Here is a 19,682-nt window from a genome sequence, read left to right on the forward strand (position 1 = left end):
AGACTGAATGATTTATCCTGTCTGGAATACTTAACCCTTCAGGGCCCATGAATAAAGGAATAGCATGCCAGTGCCCTGTTCTGCATATAGTAGAACATTTCTGCAAGCTCGTGTAACCAGAAAAACGAACACATCAGGTTTGTAACAACCCATCAGTTTTCTAATAAAGAAGCGTGGAGGTGAGCAGGTCTTCGGAGATGAAGGAAGCTGCCCTGATGGAGTCAGCTGTCTCTCCACTCATGAGGAAAACTGATGTCTGTCTCTGTCTGCTTCCTTTTGCTGGTGAGTTCTCTTGTCTACCTGTTTCAGGGTTGCAGCTCGGCTCTAACCTGACATATACATGATCCTCATGAGGACTAAACCAAAACACACTAAGGAATTACACTTCAGGGGAAACAAATAGGAGGCCGGCGGACTCCATGCGGCCCGGGGGCCTGCTATTGAAGACCACCGGCCTCGAGGATGATGTCAAACGCCCTGAAATTTTTCCAGTTCACAGAAACTGTATTGGTGAGCGACAGTCATCAAAATCTTCCTCAAGACTCTGAGGGTGTGGTCACAGCCTCACCACCAAGTTTGACATTCACCATGGAACAGGAAATACACTGTAAACAGCCTGAACATGGTCTGATCAGCCTCAAACTTGACCTGTGTCACAATCTGGCCCTCATCACAGCCATGTGACAATAATGACCACTCGCCATTGGGCCACATGCTGGAAACAGGAAGTGGAGTGTCAACGGCCTGAACATGCTCACTGCAGCATCACTGTCTGACCCACACTGCAGCCATGAGATGACGATGAGATGTAGAGTCACTTGAGGGCAGACCTGCCAACCTTGGCAAAAACCTCTGAGCTCCATCATTCTGTCATGTGGCTTTTTTAATGCCTTTAAATGTTTTTTGAATGATAGTAATAATAAAAAGTACAAAGCAACATGATCCAGACCAGAATATTGTCCTGAAATTCATCTTTGTGAATGGATCCGTCTGAGATGGACAGGTTCATAATCGCTCCTGATCACGGCAAAACGGAGGACAAAGAAAGTATTTTCACACACATCTATCTGGGAAGTGTCTATTTGTGACGACACTGCTGGAATATTATCTTCTACCTGTCCTGGCTAGCTGTACTGCACTGCTCTTCTTCGAGGCAAAGCTAAAAATTAATGTCCAACCATGAGGAGACACGCAAACGGAGCATAGCGTTACCCCGACCCTCAACACTAACTTAACGGTAATGTCAGCAAAGAAGCTGCTGTCTATGAACTGAATCCATTCTCAGGTTGTAACATATATATCCACACTAACATCAGCCCATCCAGACTAAACTTCAACAAGCGTCACAGAAAAACAAGACTTCTGAGCCTCCCTGCTTTACTTCTGATTGGCTGATACCACGGCTCTGAGCAGCTCTACTGGTTGAGAGCAGCATCGGTTTAATGCCTGATGATTAGATTGGAGATCCTAAGAAGGCAGTGAGTTAATATCACAGACAGGATCAAACCCTGCACAACCCTTCAGGCTCACAATGTGTTTCTGCTTTAATCCCTGTTCTCAGCTGGAAAGAGGTGAAGCAGAGGAGACGGAAGACAGGGGAAGACCAGAACAGGGGCAGAGTTTCCCCTACATACACTTTACTTGGGCGGGCCGCCCAAGTAGATTGACACCCGCCCAAGAAGATGAATGGAAAAAAAAAAAAAAAAAAAACGCGCGGTCTGTCTCTCACACTGGGTGTCAGGCTCGCGCACCCCCGTGTACTCTGATCTCTGGACACATAGCATGGAAGCATGCTAGTTTAGCCGCTACCGGCTACAGGCTAACAGCCTGCAGGCTGCAGATTAATGCTGGTCGACCGTCCCGGACAGTAAAACTTATAATCAGCTCGATTGGCTGATTTTTCCTGCAGAAGCTCCTCATTCTGTTTTATTGAGCAGGCTGTATGTTCTGGTGTTGTGTTTGTTTATATCACGCTGCATGTGCAGCTCCGAGTCCTGCTCCGTGTCTTCTTCTCTATTTTGGAGTTGCTGTGTCAGAGTGACAGCGCCATCTGAAGGCCTGGCGGGTGAACTACATCGTTTTGAGTCCTTGTTATGTTGCATGGATGTAGATATTTCCTGAAGCGATGCTGTGTGGACAGGAAACTGAGAAGGAGATTGTAAACAAATAAGTTGGGCTCATTTGTAATTCAGGGACAGGTAGACGTCCAGCTGTGTTCCATTCTCAGCTGCTCATAACACCACATCACACTGGAAATATCTGGAACCATGGAACATTAATAATTTTCTATAGTCTTCCAGTCATCGGATTTTCCCTAAAGCCCACAGAGAAGACATTTACATTATCAGCAGAGTTCTGTCGGATTTGGACGTCTGTTGCTGTGAAAGTTAGGATACATAGATATGTTTTGTACCCTAATCTTGATAAATGTAATAGCATTTCAAGAAAATTGACCCCATTTAATGAGAAATAAAATAATAATAATGTTTGCACCACCTGAGCCCACAGTAAACTGTCCTAAATTTAATCCAGTACAATAAAAAGCTGTGATTAAATGCCCCCCCCCCCCCCCCGTAGATAATTATCCATTTATCGTTATCGAGGTGAACTGCTTAATATTATCGTGATATTGATTTGAGGCCATATCGCCCAGTTCTAGTAAGTGATTTAAACCATAATGCATAAGAGCACAATGTGAATAATTTCAGTTAATTTTCTTGTGCTCTTTTGCATTATGGTTATGAAAGTTTTTTTTCTCTGTTAGATCAAAACTGAACTGAGGAACAGGCTGCAAGGGGAGCATCTTGCTGCATGCATGCGCATCAGCATAAATGGACCTGACCCCGATCCTTTCCGTACCGAAAGACATTGGAGATCTTTTTTACTAAACCAAGAAAAATACACTGCTCTGACACAAACTGTCAGCTTTGCAACAAGCTTTGCAAGTGGCTTTAAATGGCTATTTTTCCTTCATTTTTTTTATTTCGCTTTTCTTTTTGGTTCTGTTTATGTTAAAGCAGGCTTAAGATGTATCTAGAATAAATAATACATGGTTCATAAACCAGATTGACTAGGTTATTGTGAATGCACTTATCAAAGACCGCAACGTCCTCCTACACCGCCCGGCCCACATCCACAAGTAAATTCTCAACCTAGGGGAAACACTGAGGGGTGTCAAACATGAGGCTCGTGGACCAAAACCGGCCCACAAGAGGCTCTGATCTGACCTCGCTGTCAGGCTGAGTTTGGAAAAACATGCATATTACAACAGCAACAGGAGAAGTTCTCTGACATTTCACTGTATTTTGGAAGGTTTTAATTTGGCTTCATGTTGAGATTGTCGACATTTTCTGTAGAAATTGTTTTGTTTTGTGAAAATACACATTTGTATCATGTATACTCTGCAGCACAACAAAGAAAAACTTGAAAGCTTGAATTTAAAGATTATTTCGGCTCTATTTTACTGCTGCGGCCCACTCAAGATGAAACTGAGCTGGATGTGGCCCCTGAACTAAAACACGTTAGACCCCCCCGGAAGAGAACATGGAGAGAAGAGGAGCCACTGATGCAGCCCAGAGAGGAAGAAGAGAAGAGTTTAGCCGTCTGTTGATCTGAGGCATGAATGGACAATGGAGGACTGAAAGTTAGGCTCCAGCATATTATTCCTCCTGAAGAGTAGAAATCTCTCCTCATGTGAAACTGGTAGGGGGCAATCCCTTCAAGCCCACCCCACCCCCCCATTTGGGAAAAGGAAAGAACTGCAACCTCTTTTACACTGAACTCTAATTCCTTCTACATTTGATGAGTCATTTGTTTCTAACTTTAGTTGTAAATCACAGTTGAAATGAGGAGTTAATCCTCTTCAGATGAGACTGATCAGACTGATCCTTGTTGTTCATTTGTTCTTCTTAAGAAGTTTGGAGCTCCGAGGAACTGAGAGAAGAACTACGGTTCTTCTTCTCCATGATCTGATCTTTGAAGAAGCTCCGTTTCTCCTGGAGATCCTCAGTGTGGATTACTCTCATATCAGCCTGATGTCTGACCTGTAGTGTCAACACTACTTTACTGAAACACTCAAACATGGAGTCTGACCTCAGAGTCTGCAGACGACAGAGTGGACTCTGCAGAAAACCACACAGCTGCTCAACTCCTGAATCCTGCAGAGGGTTCTGACTCAGGTCCAGATGTTCCAGATGTTTCAGGAGGGAGGGGTTGGACTTCAGAGCTGAGACCACAGAAGAACAGCTGATCTCTGACAAACTGCAGCCCCTCAACCTGTATATAGAGAGAAAGAAGCGAGATTAGAGGACAAAGATTGATGTTGAAGTCATTGAGAGCTGAAGAAGGTTCAGACTGGAAGAGTTTAGAAATGTAAAGTCCAAACAGCTGAAGCCACCAGGAGGAGAAGAGCTCTTTTCACACACATCTCAGATCTCCAGCTCACACAGCAGCTACACACCGAGGACTTCTGCTCTTTTTCATGGACACACATGAGCTAAGTTTAACAACAAACACCAGGAAACAAAGCAAAGTTTACTCTGACTGGACAACTCTTGATTCTTTGACTCCAACAGATTCTACCTTCAGACAGTGAACTGACCTCAGAGTCTCCAGTTGACAGTTTGGACTCTCCAGTCCAGAACACAGAATCTCCACTGATGAATCCTCCAGTTTGTTTTCACTCAGGTCCAGATGTTTCAGATGGGAGGGGTCAGACTTCAGAGCTGAGGAGATCACTTCACACTCAGAATCAGAGAGGTAACTCCAGTCTATTCCTTCAGGAACTCTGTAAGGAGACAGAGAGAAGACAGGAAGCTGCTATGAGAGAAGACACTTTGTTGGATTCCTCCTGTTTCACATCAAGGACTGTTTTCATAGGCCAAGCACGACACACCTGCCCTGCAGGTTCATGTGAAATTAACTTACTTGACCTTTCTGAATCATGATTATTTTAGCATGAAACTCCCGATGATGAAAACATTGATGGATACAAACTGATCACACATTTTTTTATCTGCTCCAAATGTGCATTAAAGTGAAAATGTTCAAGTCCAAATACTCTCATCAACGTGGGAGGACTAATATGCTTGCTTTAAATAAATACATGTTTACTGTTGTTGCCACAATCCAGAACAAGATCAAATACTGTCCAGAATAATCTCCACATGACCTCAAACATTCTGCTGCTCAGAAAAGAGGCTGGAAGGACATTCTGACCTGAATGGAACATCATTTAGTAATAATCTGACCATGTAGTGTCCAACCTGCTGCACTTCCAGGTTTCCAAACATTTTTCAACTCAAACTGATTGAGCTCATGGATCAATAACAGACTCTGAACCAGCAAGTCCTTTTGGTCAGTAACAGAAGAGAATGACCTGGAGCGTATATAAAAGAAAAGAATGGCTCAGCCTCCTGATTCCTCTCTGCTCCTCACTGTGAACCCTGCTGAATAAAACAGCTTTGTTTTGCTGTGTATCTGGCCATGGTGGATGTTTTTTTATTAAATCATTATTTTATCTTTTTACTCCTTTTTCATTGATGTTTTTCAGTAATATCATGTACGCTCATTTAATCATATATTATCATATATTCCTGCTCATGCGTGCTGACTGTGTTTCACTGATGAAGTATTTTTGTGATTGGAATCCAACTTATTAGCTTTTACACAAAAAAGTTGCCTTTTCGGCACAGAGGTGAGGCGGGATGTGGTTTGCAGCAGGAGTTGAACTCTATAATGTGCATAATTCTTTTCAACAATGTTTTTTTTCTCTTCTCTTTCCTTTTTTGTTTTTGTTTTGTTTTGAGACCTGAGGCTGCGGTTGGTTTCCCTGGTAACGAAACAGCTGCACAGCATCAGAGGACGTGTCTGTGCGACCGGAGTGTGTAAGTCCACCCTGGTTTCTGGTGGGTGGTGAGCTCGCTCTCTCTCAGAGCCCCCCTCCCTCCCCGGAGCTCTTCGGTGATATGCCGTCAATTTTCCTTTCGCAACTAGCAGAGAAAAGATCTTTGAAAATCTTCTGAATTCTGACCTTTCAGGTTGATTCAGCCAGACACCACATTTAGATTCAAAACAGACGAGAGATAAAATCTAAAAACTGCTCATCTAAACTGACCATATTAAAACATCCATGTCTGAAATGTGAGACATGTAAGAACCAACGCAAAATCAGTTCTCTGTCATTTCTTCATTTTTTGCTATTTTACCTTTAAATCAATTTTGGATTCTCACCTGTAATCCTCTGAGTGAATAAAAATCCCCTGAAAATGTAAAAAGCTCCAGTGGAGTGGTGTTATTTCTCTGAGTGAGAACAAAAAAGGTTGTGGGAATAAGATTTCTTCAGAAGTGGAGTAAAACCCCTCAGCAGGACCCACTAAGGGAGTCTGGAGTTCTGGGAGAAACTTTCTATCGGCCTGAGCATTCTCAGAGGGGATGAAATTCTTTAGCGTTGACGTCAGTGGGACAAGCGCTCATGTCCTCCCCGGACTCTTCAAGATGAGAATTTTACCTGAAGAAGTGACCTTTGTTGCTTAAACAGCATCATTAAATTTTTCCTTTTTATTGATAAATTCTTGAATCTTTTAAGTATAACTTCAGTACAATTACTATCTAGTTTGAAAGAGGTTTTTAGAAACGGAGCAGCTCTGAAGGCAGGTTTGTAGCTTGCGGTAGAGAGGGTGTGTCCCTCACAGGAAGTGAGTTTGAGACTCCCGGCGCCGCTCCGCGTTCGGCCAGTGGTTTGAATCATATAAGAGGGAGCTGTAAAAAACCTCAACAGCTCCACACCTCTCCCCTTCCTCGTGCCTGAGTTTTCTAAAATAAACTCCAGAGCTCTGCAGCGACCGGACACCGGGCGATTGTCCATTGATCCGTGATCGCTGCAGGAGGCGGATTGATGAAGGTGCCTCAGTTCAGACTCTTCTGAGAGCAGCCGGTTTATGAAAAGAAGAGCAGTTTTCTTCCCGCCTCGTATCTAAACAAAAGCGTGAGACGTCAGGAGGGTTTTTGAAGTGCAATGAAATCCTGTTTTTCAATAAGTAGTCCACGAAATCAGTACGGGTGGACTTAATACAATACATATTACTTGTACAAGCACTGTGAAGTACTTTTACTGTGGACTTTTCCTGTCATTTGTCACCAAAGTCAGGCGAAATTGGCTTTTATTTACAACAACGTTGAAATTTGGCGACCAATTACAGGAAAAGTACACAGTAATAGTACTTCATAGTACTTGTGCAAGTAATTTGTAATGTATTAAGTCCAGCAGTACTGATTTCGTGGACTACTTATTGAAAAAAAGGATTTTAATGCACTTCAAAGTTAGGCGAAATTGGCTTTTATTCACAACAACAGGGAACTTTGGCAATGAATTCCAGGAAAAGTACACAGTAATAGTACTTCATAGTCATTGTACAAGTAATATGTAATGTACTAAGTCCAGCCGTACTGATTTATTTGACTACTTATTAAAAAAAAGGATTTTATTGCACTTCAAAGTCGGGCGAAATTGGCTTTTATTTACAACAACGGGGAACTTTGGCAAATTACAGGAAAAGTACACAGTAATAGTACTTCATAGTACTTGTGCAGGTAATTTGTAATGTATTAAGTCCAGCAGTACTGATTTTGTGGACTACTTATTGAAAAACAGGATTTTAATGCACTTCAAAGTCAGATAACAATGGCTTGTCTTACTATGTCTAATGAACTTTGGCAACAAATGAGAGTAAAAGTACACAGTATTCATACTTCATAGTGTTTATGAAAGTAATATATAATTCATGAAGTGCAGTAATATATAATCATCAGTATATAATGTATTACATGCAGTGAGCTGTGTTCCGTAGTGCTCCACTTTTTTTTGAAATGGGTTTTGGAACGGTGTTACCGTAATGCTCGGTGTATTTGCGCACAGCTAGTGAACGTGCGGCTCATTTGACTGCGGGCTAAGAAGTGTAGGCTCACTTGACCGCAGTATTCTAACCCCTGAGAGCAACACGATGATCACTGAACAACACGATGAAGATAAAACAACAAGAGAACAGTAAACAGTCACGCTAAACCCAGAAATGAAACCTACCAGAACAATGATTCCCTCGTTCTCTCCAAGCCGCCGCTACGCCGCTCAGATGCTGAACTGTCCGTCAATAACAACTTTACCCATTCTGTCTGAGACGCTCAGCGTTTACATCTTCTTTCCGCCGGTACAGAAGTTGAGATGCGTTCCATTGACTGATGTTTGAGCACGAAGGAATTGTTCAAAGCCAGCTAGTTCGTCGGTGGCTAACAGCTAAGCTAACAGCTGACTGAGACACCACAGTGGCGTCCATCAGCAGCTACTTTTACGGAGTGTCCCTGAAGGCAGCAGGAGCTACACGGCTCAGGTAGTTCACTGACGCAGAGGATTTCAAGGTGTTCCACAGGTAATGAAGGCGGTTTAGGAGGAGCAGGAGCCTCAGATTCTCAAAATCATCTGGCGGGCCAGATATTGTTGTTCGCGGGTCAAAAGTGGCATCGGGCTGCCAGTTGCTGACCGCTGCAGTAGATGATGCTCCTTTAGGAGGCGCTAGCAGCTCCTCGCCTCCAGATGCCTCAGCACTGTCACTGCCTGCTGATCTCCACTTCGTACTGTCTGCAGGGTTCACTCGCTTGCTGTTCAGGCGGCATAATGATGAGGCCCTAACCTCGGTCGCCCCCTGGTGGCTGGCTGACTGTTGGATTTAAAAAGTGCTTGATTTGACATGCAACAGAGTCCGTTTTTTCAATTTAAAAATCGCGACGATCATCTAAATTTAATCGCAGCAGCCAAAATCGTGATCATGATCAAAATTCGATTAATTGTGCAGCCCTACCCTGAGGGTTATTAAGGACATTTTCTGGCAGCAATTTCATTTAAAATATTTCAGAACAAAATATTCTGAGTTTCATTTTGCTTCAATAAGTAATCAATTACAACGATGGAATGAAAAATGGAGCTTATAATAGCGGAATAAGAACCATTTCATGTTTTGTGCTCCATAATCCGACAAGCCAAGAAAACCATGGAGAACAGCACATGGCGGTAAAATGTCAACGATCAAAATCACCATTTGTTGCAGCTGGAGTTTCTTCATGACGGCTTTCTTTGCTCTTGGAGGAGGAGGACGTTTTTTCTATTGCTCTCGACTTTGCCTCTCCCTCCCTCTTGTCTCTGCTTGCTGCACTCTCGTCTCGTCTGTTTGACTTGGTGTTATGAACAAACAGAATTGGCAACCGTGGAATTGATCAGCTGGTCTCTCTACAAAATTGATACGATTTTTTTAACAAAGAGCACAGGAGCGGGGGACCTGCTGGTCTGGACGGGACTCGGCATGCTGGGTATGTGATGGACGCCCGGGAGAAGTGGAGGGGTGTCACATGCCTGGCACCCCTGTCCGTCAAGGACATTGTGGTTGTTTACATTTTTGGATTTATGATGATCGTCCTGCTGCTGATTGGCCTGTGCTGCGGCCTGATCCTCTGGAGGATTAAGAAGACCGCCACCACAAAAGACATCCAAGGGAGGACGGTCTTTTCAAATCAACGGGCAAAAGCTGACGCTGACTAGGGTGACCAGATGTCCCGCTTTGTGCGGGACAGTCCCGCATTTTACATACTTTTCACGCATCCCACAAATTGAGATAATGTCCCGCATTGACAGTGGCACTTGATTTTTGTTTTAAATGCAGTCTCACCGAGGCTGCATTTCATCTGGCGCTGATCAAACAGCTGTGTGTCTGTGGTCGCGACAGAGAGCCGTCCTCAGGGGGCGGGGTGGGCTCTGGGGTGATCTGTCAATCAAGCCAGACGCGGGTGTGCGCCCGCTGCCCGACCCGCCCCGCCACAAACAACAACAGCGTCGCTTCGGCTGCAGCAGCAGTTATGGAGGAAAAAGATAAAGACACGACTCGTAAAAAAAAAGAAAAAAAAAAAGAAAATGCAGCAAAGAGTGGGACACCATTTCCTCCTCCTGGTAAGAACAGTGCAGGGTGACTGCACCAAAGTCTTCTGTGATGTTCGTCAGAGCAAGTTTTCCGTTTCTCATGGAGGTGAATATGATGTGAGACACCAACAGTCAGACTCACAAAAAATGTGGCTCAAAAGAGCAGTTCCCATTCCATAAATACACTCCTGCTGAAACCCAAACAACTGGAACACAGATAAAGTGACAGCAGCTGAACTAACGAGCGTCTGGCACGATGAACAATACTCCGTTCATACAGGTCAGAACACCGGCAGGAAGCTACAGTACATCTTATTTGAATATGAGCTTCAGTATTGTTCTGTCAGAACAAAGACTTTAATAGTGTGGTGTTTGTATTTTATATCTTTTTGTGCCTTCAGTACCACAATGTTTATTTATTTATTTATTTTATATTTCATTTATAGAGGAGTAGCCCCTTGAGATGCACAATCTCGTGTTCCTCTGAAATAAATGACAATTAACATAAAGAGCATGGCATAAAATGTGGCGATGCACAGTAAATAACAGGTTAATACATCATTTAAAATGCATTTGGTAGAGGTCTAATTAGTCTGCTATTCTGAACTGCATGAGTGAGGTGAGCTCCTTGCAGCATTTTTTTAATCAGATTGTTGGATTTGATTTGTTGAGCCCAGAGGTGAATGGAGCTTCTTCAGGAGCCTCATCTTGGACTTGAATATGTGGTTCATTATTGTTCAGAACAAACACTTTATTGTTGTGGTGTTTGGAGTTGAGCCAAGGTTCTGTTGTTATCTTACATGAACCTGGGAAAGTTGCATTCAAATGAAATATCATATACTTGAGCAGAGCACAGGTACATTTTTTAAAATTAATTATTGAAGACAACCACGACATCTTGGTGTCCCACATTGTCCCACTCAGATATAGTATGTGTCCCACATGGGGTAAACTGGGATCTGGTCACCCTAACGCTGACCGTTTGTGCGAACTCTTTCGAAAGGTGGACAATTTGGTTTATGGAGGATTGAGACGTCACCATCACCGAGAGGGTTAAACCAGCTTCTGTGTGAAAAGTGGAGAACCGAGAAAAGGAAGGTCAAATGGCTCCTTCCAACAAAACAAGATACCTTCTGATTGCGTCTGGCGCCCCGGGAAGACTAAACACACCCTGAAGATCGAAGGCCAGAATGATTGCTTATCTATCTTCCCTCTCTCTCTCTCCCAGCTGCAACTCAAATCACCTTTGGACTGCTTCGTTCAAGGCCGTCCCGGCAACTACCATCCGAGTTGGTGCGCAAAGGGGAGGCGGGTCAAACCACACACACGTACATGGACCGATGAACTGAAACAGTGTTGTGCCAGTTCATACTAAAAAAGAACTAGCTCAAAATTCAGTTCACATATCTAAAAATGAACTAGTTCACATTCATTTGTTACTTTTGTTAGTACTCAATAGAAACCTCTTCTTAACCATCCATCACAAGTCACTGCGACTCCAAAACTAAACAAAATTCTTGAACCTGGGTGAAGCGGATTATACAGCGTCCTGTGACATGCGCACAAAGTCTCACGAGGAACTTTCAGGTCTTCCTCAGCAGTCCTCAGCGCCGAGCAAAGTGTTTTTATCTGCTGATATCTGCTCGAATAACGTCCCAACATCTCCATGATACACTGCTGAAGGAGCGGCTGCTGCCCTGGCCGGAGCACCGCCGTGCCGAGCAGCACGTCTCGGTGTGAGGTCTGCTCCGCGTGCCCATGTTTCGAATTAACTGATGCCCGTGTTAACTTGTGACCAATAGATGACTGGAACTTGTAGTTGTTCTGGCGAACGTCGGTTATCGACAGTTACAGTGAGTGTATACGTTTAAAGTCTTTTGTGAGTCTTACTTTAACAACTGCTGTTATCAACATGTGTTTACACAGACCTCCGCCGTCATTCGTTAACACGGGAACCAGTTAATCCATAACACCAGCCGGACGATCGCTCGTATTCTGCCACGGAGCTCTTTATACAACTCGCTGTTTCACAGTTTGCTTCCACCTCGCCTCTCCAGTGTTTGTTCTCTCGGGGTTTTTATTGCAAAAGTGTTTTTCAACCACCGTCGTGTTTTTCTGCTTGTTTTTGACTGTCCTGCTTCCCGTTTACTGCGCACGTCATTACGTACAGGGATCCCCGTTTAATCAGCAACGCCACCCTCCACCGTGCCGTAAAACCGGACTTCTCAAATGAGCATGAACGTGAACTGCGTGTGCCACTCATTCTTGCCAAAGTGAGCGGCGCTCTCGTTCAGGTTCATGATATGAAAACTAGGGACGGTTCGATCCGATCCGCTGGATCAATATCGCGTTCGATCCAGGCCAAAATGACTGGATCGAGCATCGGAGTTTTTCGGATCGGAGAACTCGTTCGATCCGATCCATAAGCCCAATCTGTTCAGGGTTTCTGCCAGACCTTTTCAGTCCGAGCGCCCAGCCTGTGCTAAATTCTGCAGAGCCCGGACAACGGACAGGGAAAAAAAAGAAACAAAAACAAAAAAACAGCGCTCCACACGTGTGTGCTCTCTCTCTCTCCTTCAGATGTCCAAAGAAGCGTTGCGCTAGCCGCGAGCACCCTCCCGACGGTCCAAACACTCACCCCCCTGCCCCCCGTCCAAAGCCTCACGCTAATGCTAGCCGCTAGTCTCCCCCCGCCCGCTGCGCGAGCTCCCCCCTGGCCAAACTTTTTTCCTGCAGGGAACACTGATGCTGCATGTTCCTCCAATGGAGCTTCTTTTTCTTTGTAAGTCCAAAATCATCTTTATTATATCAACGGTGCTCATACAAGAATCATCCCTGTGGTTTATACACTTGGATTGTTAAATTTCAAATTTCAATATTTGCACAAAGTTACACCTTTATTTTATTTTCTAACATTTGAATGGTGCAGCTGGATCTACTGTTTACAGTGTTGTTGAAAGCAATGTGAGCTCAAAGTTTTAATAAAGCCACAGCAGTTACACATAACTTCAGTTGTGTCACATATTTTCCTTCTTTCTTTAGGGGATCAGAACAGGTGTTGTACAATGAACGTGGTATTTTTAGATGTCAGTATCAAGCAAATTGCATCCATGTATTTTAACAACTGTGAGAATGACAAAAAGAATGACATCCGTATCGGATCGGTATCGGCCAATTCTCAAGGCTGCAGTATCGATATCGGTATCGGATGTGAAAAAGTGGCATCGAGACATCCCTAATGAAAACTGAATTGCTCAGTTTGCAGTTCACCGTAAATATGAACGTGTTCAGTGAACGCCGTTCATTGAACTCGTTCATGCACAACACTGAACTGAAATGCCACATACACGCCACACACACTCCCTCCCCCACTCTCAACGTCTCCACCACACGTTTCTGCTGACGACCAGTGGTGATGACGTGTTCTGATGATGTAGCTGCGACCGCTGATCTGCTGGACTGAAGCAACTTGTCTCATGCATCTGGCTATTTATGTATGTGCATATGTGTATCCTTCCCCCCCCCCAACTCTGTCCATTTTCAAGACGGAGTGCCATAATTGGCTGCCTCGGTGTCTTTAAACCCCAGTAATTTCGTTGTAACTTGTAACTTCTGTAACTTGTTGCAATGAAAATAAAGTAGCATTCCATTCCATCAATGAGGAACATCTCCACAGAGTAACTACAGGAAGTACTTCCTACAAACATCACTGAGATACTGATCAGGACATGTGGACTCACCGAAATGTCCTGCACTTCCTCACAGCTGGGATCAGCCTCCGTTGTCCCTCCTCTGATGTGTTGTACTTCTCCAGGTCCAACTCCTCCAGGACCTGGTCTGACATCTGCAGCATGTAGGCCAGAGCTGAGCAGTGGATCTGAGAGAGTTCCTTCTCTGATCTGTTCTCTGACTTCAGGAACTCTTGGATCTCCTGATGTACTGAGAGGTCCTTCATCTCCGTCAGACAGTGGAAGAGGTTGATGCTTCTGTCAGGAGACATTTTATCACTGTTGATCCACTTCAGGTTCTGGATGACTCTCTGGATGGTTTCTGGACTGATCTCTGTCCGACCCAGCAGACCTTCTAAGAGTCTCTGGTTGGATTTCAGAGAGAGGCCATGAAGGAAGCGGACAAACAGGTCCAGGTGGCCATTCTGACTTCTGAGAGATTTCTGGAGGACCATCTTGAAGAATTTGTTGAGAGATTGGAAAGCATCATCATCTTCATCATCATCCTCATCTTCCTCGTCATCCTCGTTATTTTTATCATCCTCTCCGATGAAGGCCCTCAGTACTTCTGTCTTCCCACTGGTGAAACAGTGGAACATGAAGACTGCAGCCAGAAACTCCTGAACACTCAGATGAATGAAGCTGTAGACGGCTTTCTGGAAGATCACAGACTCTCTTTTGAAGATCTGAGTACAGATTCCAGAGAACAGCGAGGCCTCAGTCACATCCAGACCACACTGCTCCAGGTCTTCTTGGTAGAACAGGATGTTTCCTTTCTCCAGATGTTCCACGGCCATCCTGCCCAGCTTCAGAAGAAGCTCCCTGTCAGCCTCTGTCAGCTCCCGTGGACCCGTCTCAGGTCCTTCATGGTACTTGAGCTTCTTCCTGTGTGTCTGAACCAGCACAAAGTGGGAGTACATGTCAGTCAGGGTCTGGGGCAGCTCTCCTCTCTGCTCGCTGCTCAACATGTGCTCCAGAACTGTAGCAGTGATCCAGCAGAAGACTGGGATTCCACACATGATGTGGAGGCTCCTGGATGTCTGGATGTGGGAGATGATTCTGCTGCTCAGCTCCTCATCACTCAGCCTCCTCCTGAAGTACTCCTCCTTCTGGGCGTCAGTGAAGCCTCGCACTTCTGTCAGTCTGTCCACACATGTTGGAGGGATCTGATGGGCCGCCGCCGGTCGGGAAGTGATCCAGACCCGAGCCGAGGGCAGTAGATCCCCCCGGATGAGGTTAGTGAGCAGCAGGCTGACTGAAGACTGCTGGGAGACGTCAAGCAGCCGCTGGCTGCTGCTGAAGTCCAGAGAAAGTCTGCTTTCATCCAGGCCGTCCAAGATGAAGAGCAGCTTGCAGACAGCCAGCTCCTCTGCCGTCAGCTTCTGTAGCGTGGGATGGAAAACAGCCAGCAGCGAGAGGAGACTGTATGGCCGCTCTCCCAGCAGGTTCAGCTCCCTGAAGGAGAGCACCACCAGCACACTGACATCCTGGTTCTCCAGGCCCTCGGCCCAGTCCAGACTGAACTTGTGCACCGAGAAGGTTTTTCCACTGCCGGCCACGCCGCTGGTCAGAACCACTCGGATGTGTCTGAGCTGCTGGGCCGAGGCTTTGAAGATGTCCTGAACCCTGATGGCAGTGTTATGAGGCCTCTTCTTCCTGATGGCAGTGTGATGGAGGCTCTCCTTCCTGGAAGCTGTCTCCAGCTGCTTCAGCTCAGGTTCCCTCTGAAGATCCTCACTGAGTCCCTCTGTGATGTGGAGCTCAGTGTAGATCCTGTTGAGGAGGCTTCCTCCTCCTGCTTCATCACTTCCTTCAGTCACACGTTCACATCTCCTCCTCAGACTCTTCTTATGTTCTTCTAGAAGCTGCTGCAGACCAACACCTGCTCAAAGACAACAACAACAATCAGACTGCAAACAAACAACCAGCTTTCATGACTCTACAACACAACAAGTCCAGTGAAGACAAACCAGTCCCTCAGAGACACATGTCCATTCTTACTTGGTGCAGCGACGCTTCTGGATCTTTCTGGCTGCTCCTCACAGACATCAGTCCTCTTCCTCTTTCTGTGGACACCAAGCAACATTTACTCTGAGCAACACAACACACAGCAAAGACACAAAGATCCAGCTTCATATAAACTACTAGAAATTCACACATTTGAATGAGTGATCTAAGTATTGAATGAGAAGTTCTGTGTGTGTGTGTGTGTGTGTGTGTGTGTGTGTGTGTGTAGGATTTCAGTAGAAAGTGTGTGAATTTATGCTAGTTTATATGACAGATGTTGTTCATGTGTGTGAGAGTTGATTTTATGTGTTTGTTCAAATGATTCTAATAGAATATGAATGAATTCAGAGGTGTGTGAGAGTTAAAAATGAATTCTGTCCAATAAGAGACCGAATAAACAAACAGTTTCTTACTTTGAGTCTGAAGGTCCAGGTTCACCACTTAAGTATGGAGGAGTTATTCTGGACCAGTCACTCTTCAGAGACAACCTGCTGGATCCTGAAGACTCTGCTGAGTGTCTGAGCTGCTGATAGCTACACACACACACACACACACACACACACACACACACACACACACACAAATAATTGTAGAGCACGTTTCCTAGAAAAAAACAGCACAAGGTGCTTTTCAGCAGTTAAAAACATTCAGAGATGAAACCAATAGAAAACAGAAACCCCGTCCCTCACACCCTCCATGTGAACATATGGACACACACTTTGCCTGCATGTGCACGAGCTCGTGCACACACATACACACTTATGGCTGTGACGGACTCAAACTCAAACATTTCAGACTCTCTGAGCTTCAACTGGAACAAAACAATATCAACCCAAATTGTACGAATGAGAGTGTGTGTGCGTGCGTGTGTGTGTGTGTGTGTGTGTGTGTGTGTGTGTGTGTGTGTGTGTGTGTGTGTGTGTGTGTGGGTCCACATGAGTTTAGAGGGGGGGGAGGGTGGAGGTGGTTCAGAATGAGGGTGGAGGTTCGGTCAGCTGGCAATTAAAGGGCAACTTAGGTTTTTTGACATCAGGACCTTATTTCTAGCTGTGTCATGCTCACATACTCACTCAGACAAACATGGTGCAGCTCGGAGTCCTTCAGAAGTTATTTAGATCCAAACGATGTCGCCGCACTTAGCGGGGGCCACGGCAAGGGAGCTTCAGCACGGGACATAATCTCTGCAAAGTCGCTCATTTCGGCTGTATTTTTTTCCTCCATCGGCGCTGGGTTGCCTTTCGGTCGGAAGGGGGGCCTCCGGCGGTGTCCCGTGGCCTGGCTCGGAGCGCGCATCCGCCGGGCTTCGGAGATCTGGATTCTCCCGCTGAGGAGAGAGCTCCGGCCGCGGCGCAGCGGGCCGGCCGTGGGACGCGCGTCTTCGCCGGTGTCCGGAGCCTCCGTGGAGCAGCTGAGGGCCATTTTCCAACTCGGCCCCTGGAAGTCAGACGCCGAGGCCGACTCAAAGTGCCTCTCTGCTGGGGAGAGGAGCTCCGCAACGTTCCCATCTGAGCTAATTGCGGCTAAGTTAGCGAAAACTGTCAGCTGACTCACCTGAAGACGGTAGACGTGCTGACTTTATGATAACACTGGCGATGGATGAAGAAATACAGCCGAAATGAGCAACTTTGCAGAGATTATGTCCCGTGCTGAAGCTCCATTGCCGTGGCCCCCGCTAAGCTGCACCATGTTTGAGTGAGTATATGAGCATGCACACACCGAGAAATAAGGTCCAGATGTCAAAAAACCGAAGTTGCCCTTTAAATCTAAATCAGAAAACTGCAATCACCTCTTTCTACCAGAACAAAACTGCATCCATTAAGTCAGGCTTGACTTGGATTAGGGGTGGGCGATATGGCAAAAATGTCATATCACGATGTTTTAAAATTAATATCACGCTCACGATTTTATCATGATTCTTTTTTTGTATGGATTTTTCTAGACTAATTTGCAAGTTTGAACAATTTTCCTTAATGATCATATAAATCATATAAAATGTATAAAATGTATTTATACATGTAAAACCCTAAAAGACAAAAAAGACAACTTAAGCTAAAGAAACTGGCTTTAATTTAAATAGTACAGTTTTTTTTCTAATCAAAATGTGCAATGAACACAAACATTAAAAGTAATGAACAGCAGTAGAGTGCACTTTTGTAACACAAAAACTAAACATACCAAATAGATTACTAAAAAGGGTCAATAAAAATGCAAACTTAGCTGGTTACCACTTAAAGGGCAACAATTTACAACAAAAACAATTTAACTTTAATATCGATAACCTGAGTGAATAATTTAGCTGCTTGAGAACAATTTTTTGTTCAGAGATCTAAGTTTTTATCTCCTTTTAAAGATGAGGTAAAAGATAATGAACAATAAAGTACACTTTTGTAACACAAAAATCTAAACATATCAAATAGCTTTTAGCAGTTAGCTATATGACCACTAGAGGGCTCTGTCTCCACTGAAATACAGCCCCTCAGAATCCCATTAAATCAAAGACGTTCCACTAGTTATCAGACTAAAGGGTCATTTCAGCTGTTAACTTGATGGTATGTTCACTAAGTGTCTTTTCACATTTCTGTGATTTGTTGTATATAAAATCCCTCATGCTAGCTTGTGAACTGCTAGCGGTAGCTTGCTAGCTAGCATTAGCATCGGTGCTAGCTTCAGCGTCTCTCCCTCCAGCTTTTCGGGGTGTTTCTATGGCGGCTGATCTCTTGTAGATCCCGTACTGCTGCTGTAAACCAGCTCTGCCTGACACAGCCTCCACCCAGCAGCAGCTCCAGTCAGAAAAGCTCCACAGCGCTCCGCTAGGTGTTAGCTGCCTTTGCGTCCAGAACGCAGCACTGGCTGTGGCTGCGTTTTTTTTTTTTTTTTTAATCATCGTCAATGTTGCTCCGCATGTATCTATTATGTATGTGGATAACTGCACTAGAGGGAATGTTTGGTTATATTTTCTGAAGCTTTCAGGTAACATCATCACTCCTAAAAATATTATATATAGGTGAAAAAAGAACGAGGAGAAGGTGCCCTATAGACGGTTTAACGATCTTTCTGATTTATGAGATCGTCCCGACGTTATAAACCTTAACGGTCTTATATCGTCATATCGCACACCCCAAACTTGGATTTTTACAATAAAAGCATATGGTAATTATTAAACTCAAATAACACATAATTTTTGTTTTTTCTCTTGGAGGTCAGCAGCCAGTGTCAGATGAGGTCAAAGGTCACTTCCAGCCTGCTCCCAGCACTCAGCCAGTCTGCTGCTGAACTCTCAATCAGGTCAGTCACACTGAGACTCTGTTTGACAGCAGCAGCAGCTCTGAATCACTGATGGACTTTTACCAGCAGCTGGTGAGGAGCTCAAGGAACTCTGGGAGTTTTCTCAAAGTCACATTCAGTCATAAAGTGTCTCCATTCTGACTGGATCAGAATCTGTCACAACACACTCAACGCTTTGGAATTATCAGGTTCTGGATCAAACACAGTCAATACACACTGATATTGAGGAAAAGAAAGAGAAACAGTTTCTTACTTTGAGTCTGAAGGTCCAGGTTCACCACTGAAGTATGGAGGAGTTATTCTGGACCAGTCACTCTTCAGAGACAACCTGCTGCATCCTGAAGACTCTGCTGAGTGTCTGAGCTGCTGATAGCTACACACACACACACACACACACACACACACACACACACACACACACACACACACACACACACACACACACACACACACACACACACACACACACACACACACACACACACTCAATTCCAGAGCACCTTTCATACACCCCTTTCCCACTGAAAACAGCAAGTCGACCCGCTAACAATCAGCAATTGACTCTTTTCCCACCGCCTGCTGACGTGGGTTTAATCGCCGGGAGGTGAGCTGCATGGCTGCATTTTCCCACACTGATGATGTCCCACACTGATGACATCATCAGCACGACGGAGCACCACGAGCTAAACAATGGAGAGGAG

At 44.9% G+C, this 19,682-nt stretch overlaps 1 protein-coding gene and 1 long non-coding RNA gene across 2 annotated transcripts in view; both read right to left on the reverse strand.

Moving 5' to 3' along the window:
• LOC115381104 (NACHT, LRR and PYD domains-containing protein 12-like) overlaps positions 1 to 15,563 on the reverse strand; it is a gene marked incomplete at its 5' end in the record, with an annotated part of 61,554 nt that extends 45,991 nt beyond the window's left edge. Inside the window, 3 exons of the mRNA XM_030082374.1 lie at positions 4,093 to 4,275; positions 4,601 to 4,786; positions 13,702 to 15,563. Coding sequence (XP_029938234.1) covers positions 4,093 to 4,275; positions 4,601 to 4,786; positions 13,702 to 15,563 — 2,231 coding nt within the window. The remainder of the gene's footprint in view (positions 1 to 4,092; positions 4,276 to 4,600; positions 4,787 to 13,701) is intronic.
• Positions 15,564 to 16,489: 926 nt separating this feature from the next.
• LOC115381878 (uncharacterized) lies at positions 16,490 to 19,350 on the reverse strand. Its single transcript, XR_003930477.1, has 3 exons — positions 19,225 to 19,350; positions 17,233 to 17,238; positions 16,490 to 16,501 (listed from the first exon to the last, which is right to left on the reverse strand). It is a non-coding gene; the product is annotated as an uncharacterized LOC115381878 (long non-coding RNA).
• Positions 19,351 to 19,682: the final 332 nt, after the last annotated feature.

The sequence above is a fragment of the Salarias fasciatus genome, chromosome 3 (genome assembly GCF_902148845.1).
Source record: "Salarias fasciatus chromosome 3, fSalaFa1.1, whole genome shotgun sequence".
NCBI classification, from domain to species: domain Eukaryota; kingdom Metazoa; phylum Chordata; class Actinopteri; order Blenniiformes; family Blenniidae; genus Salarias; species Salarias fasciatus.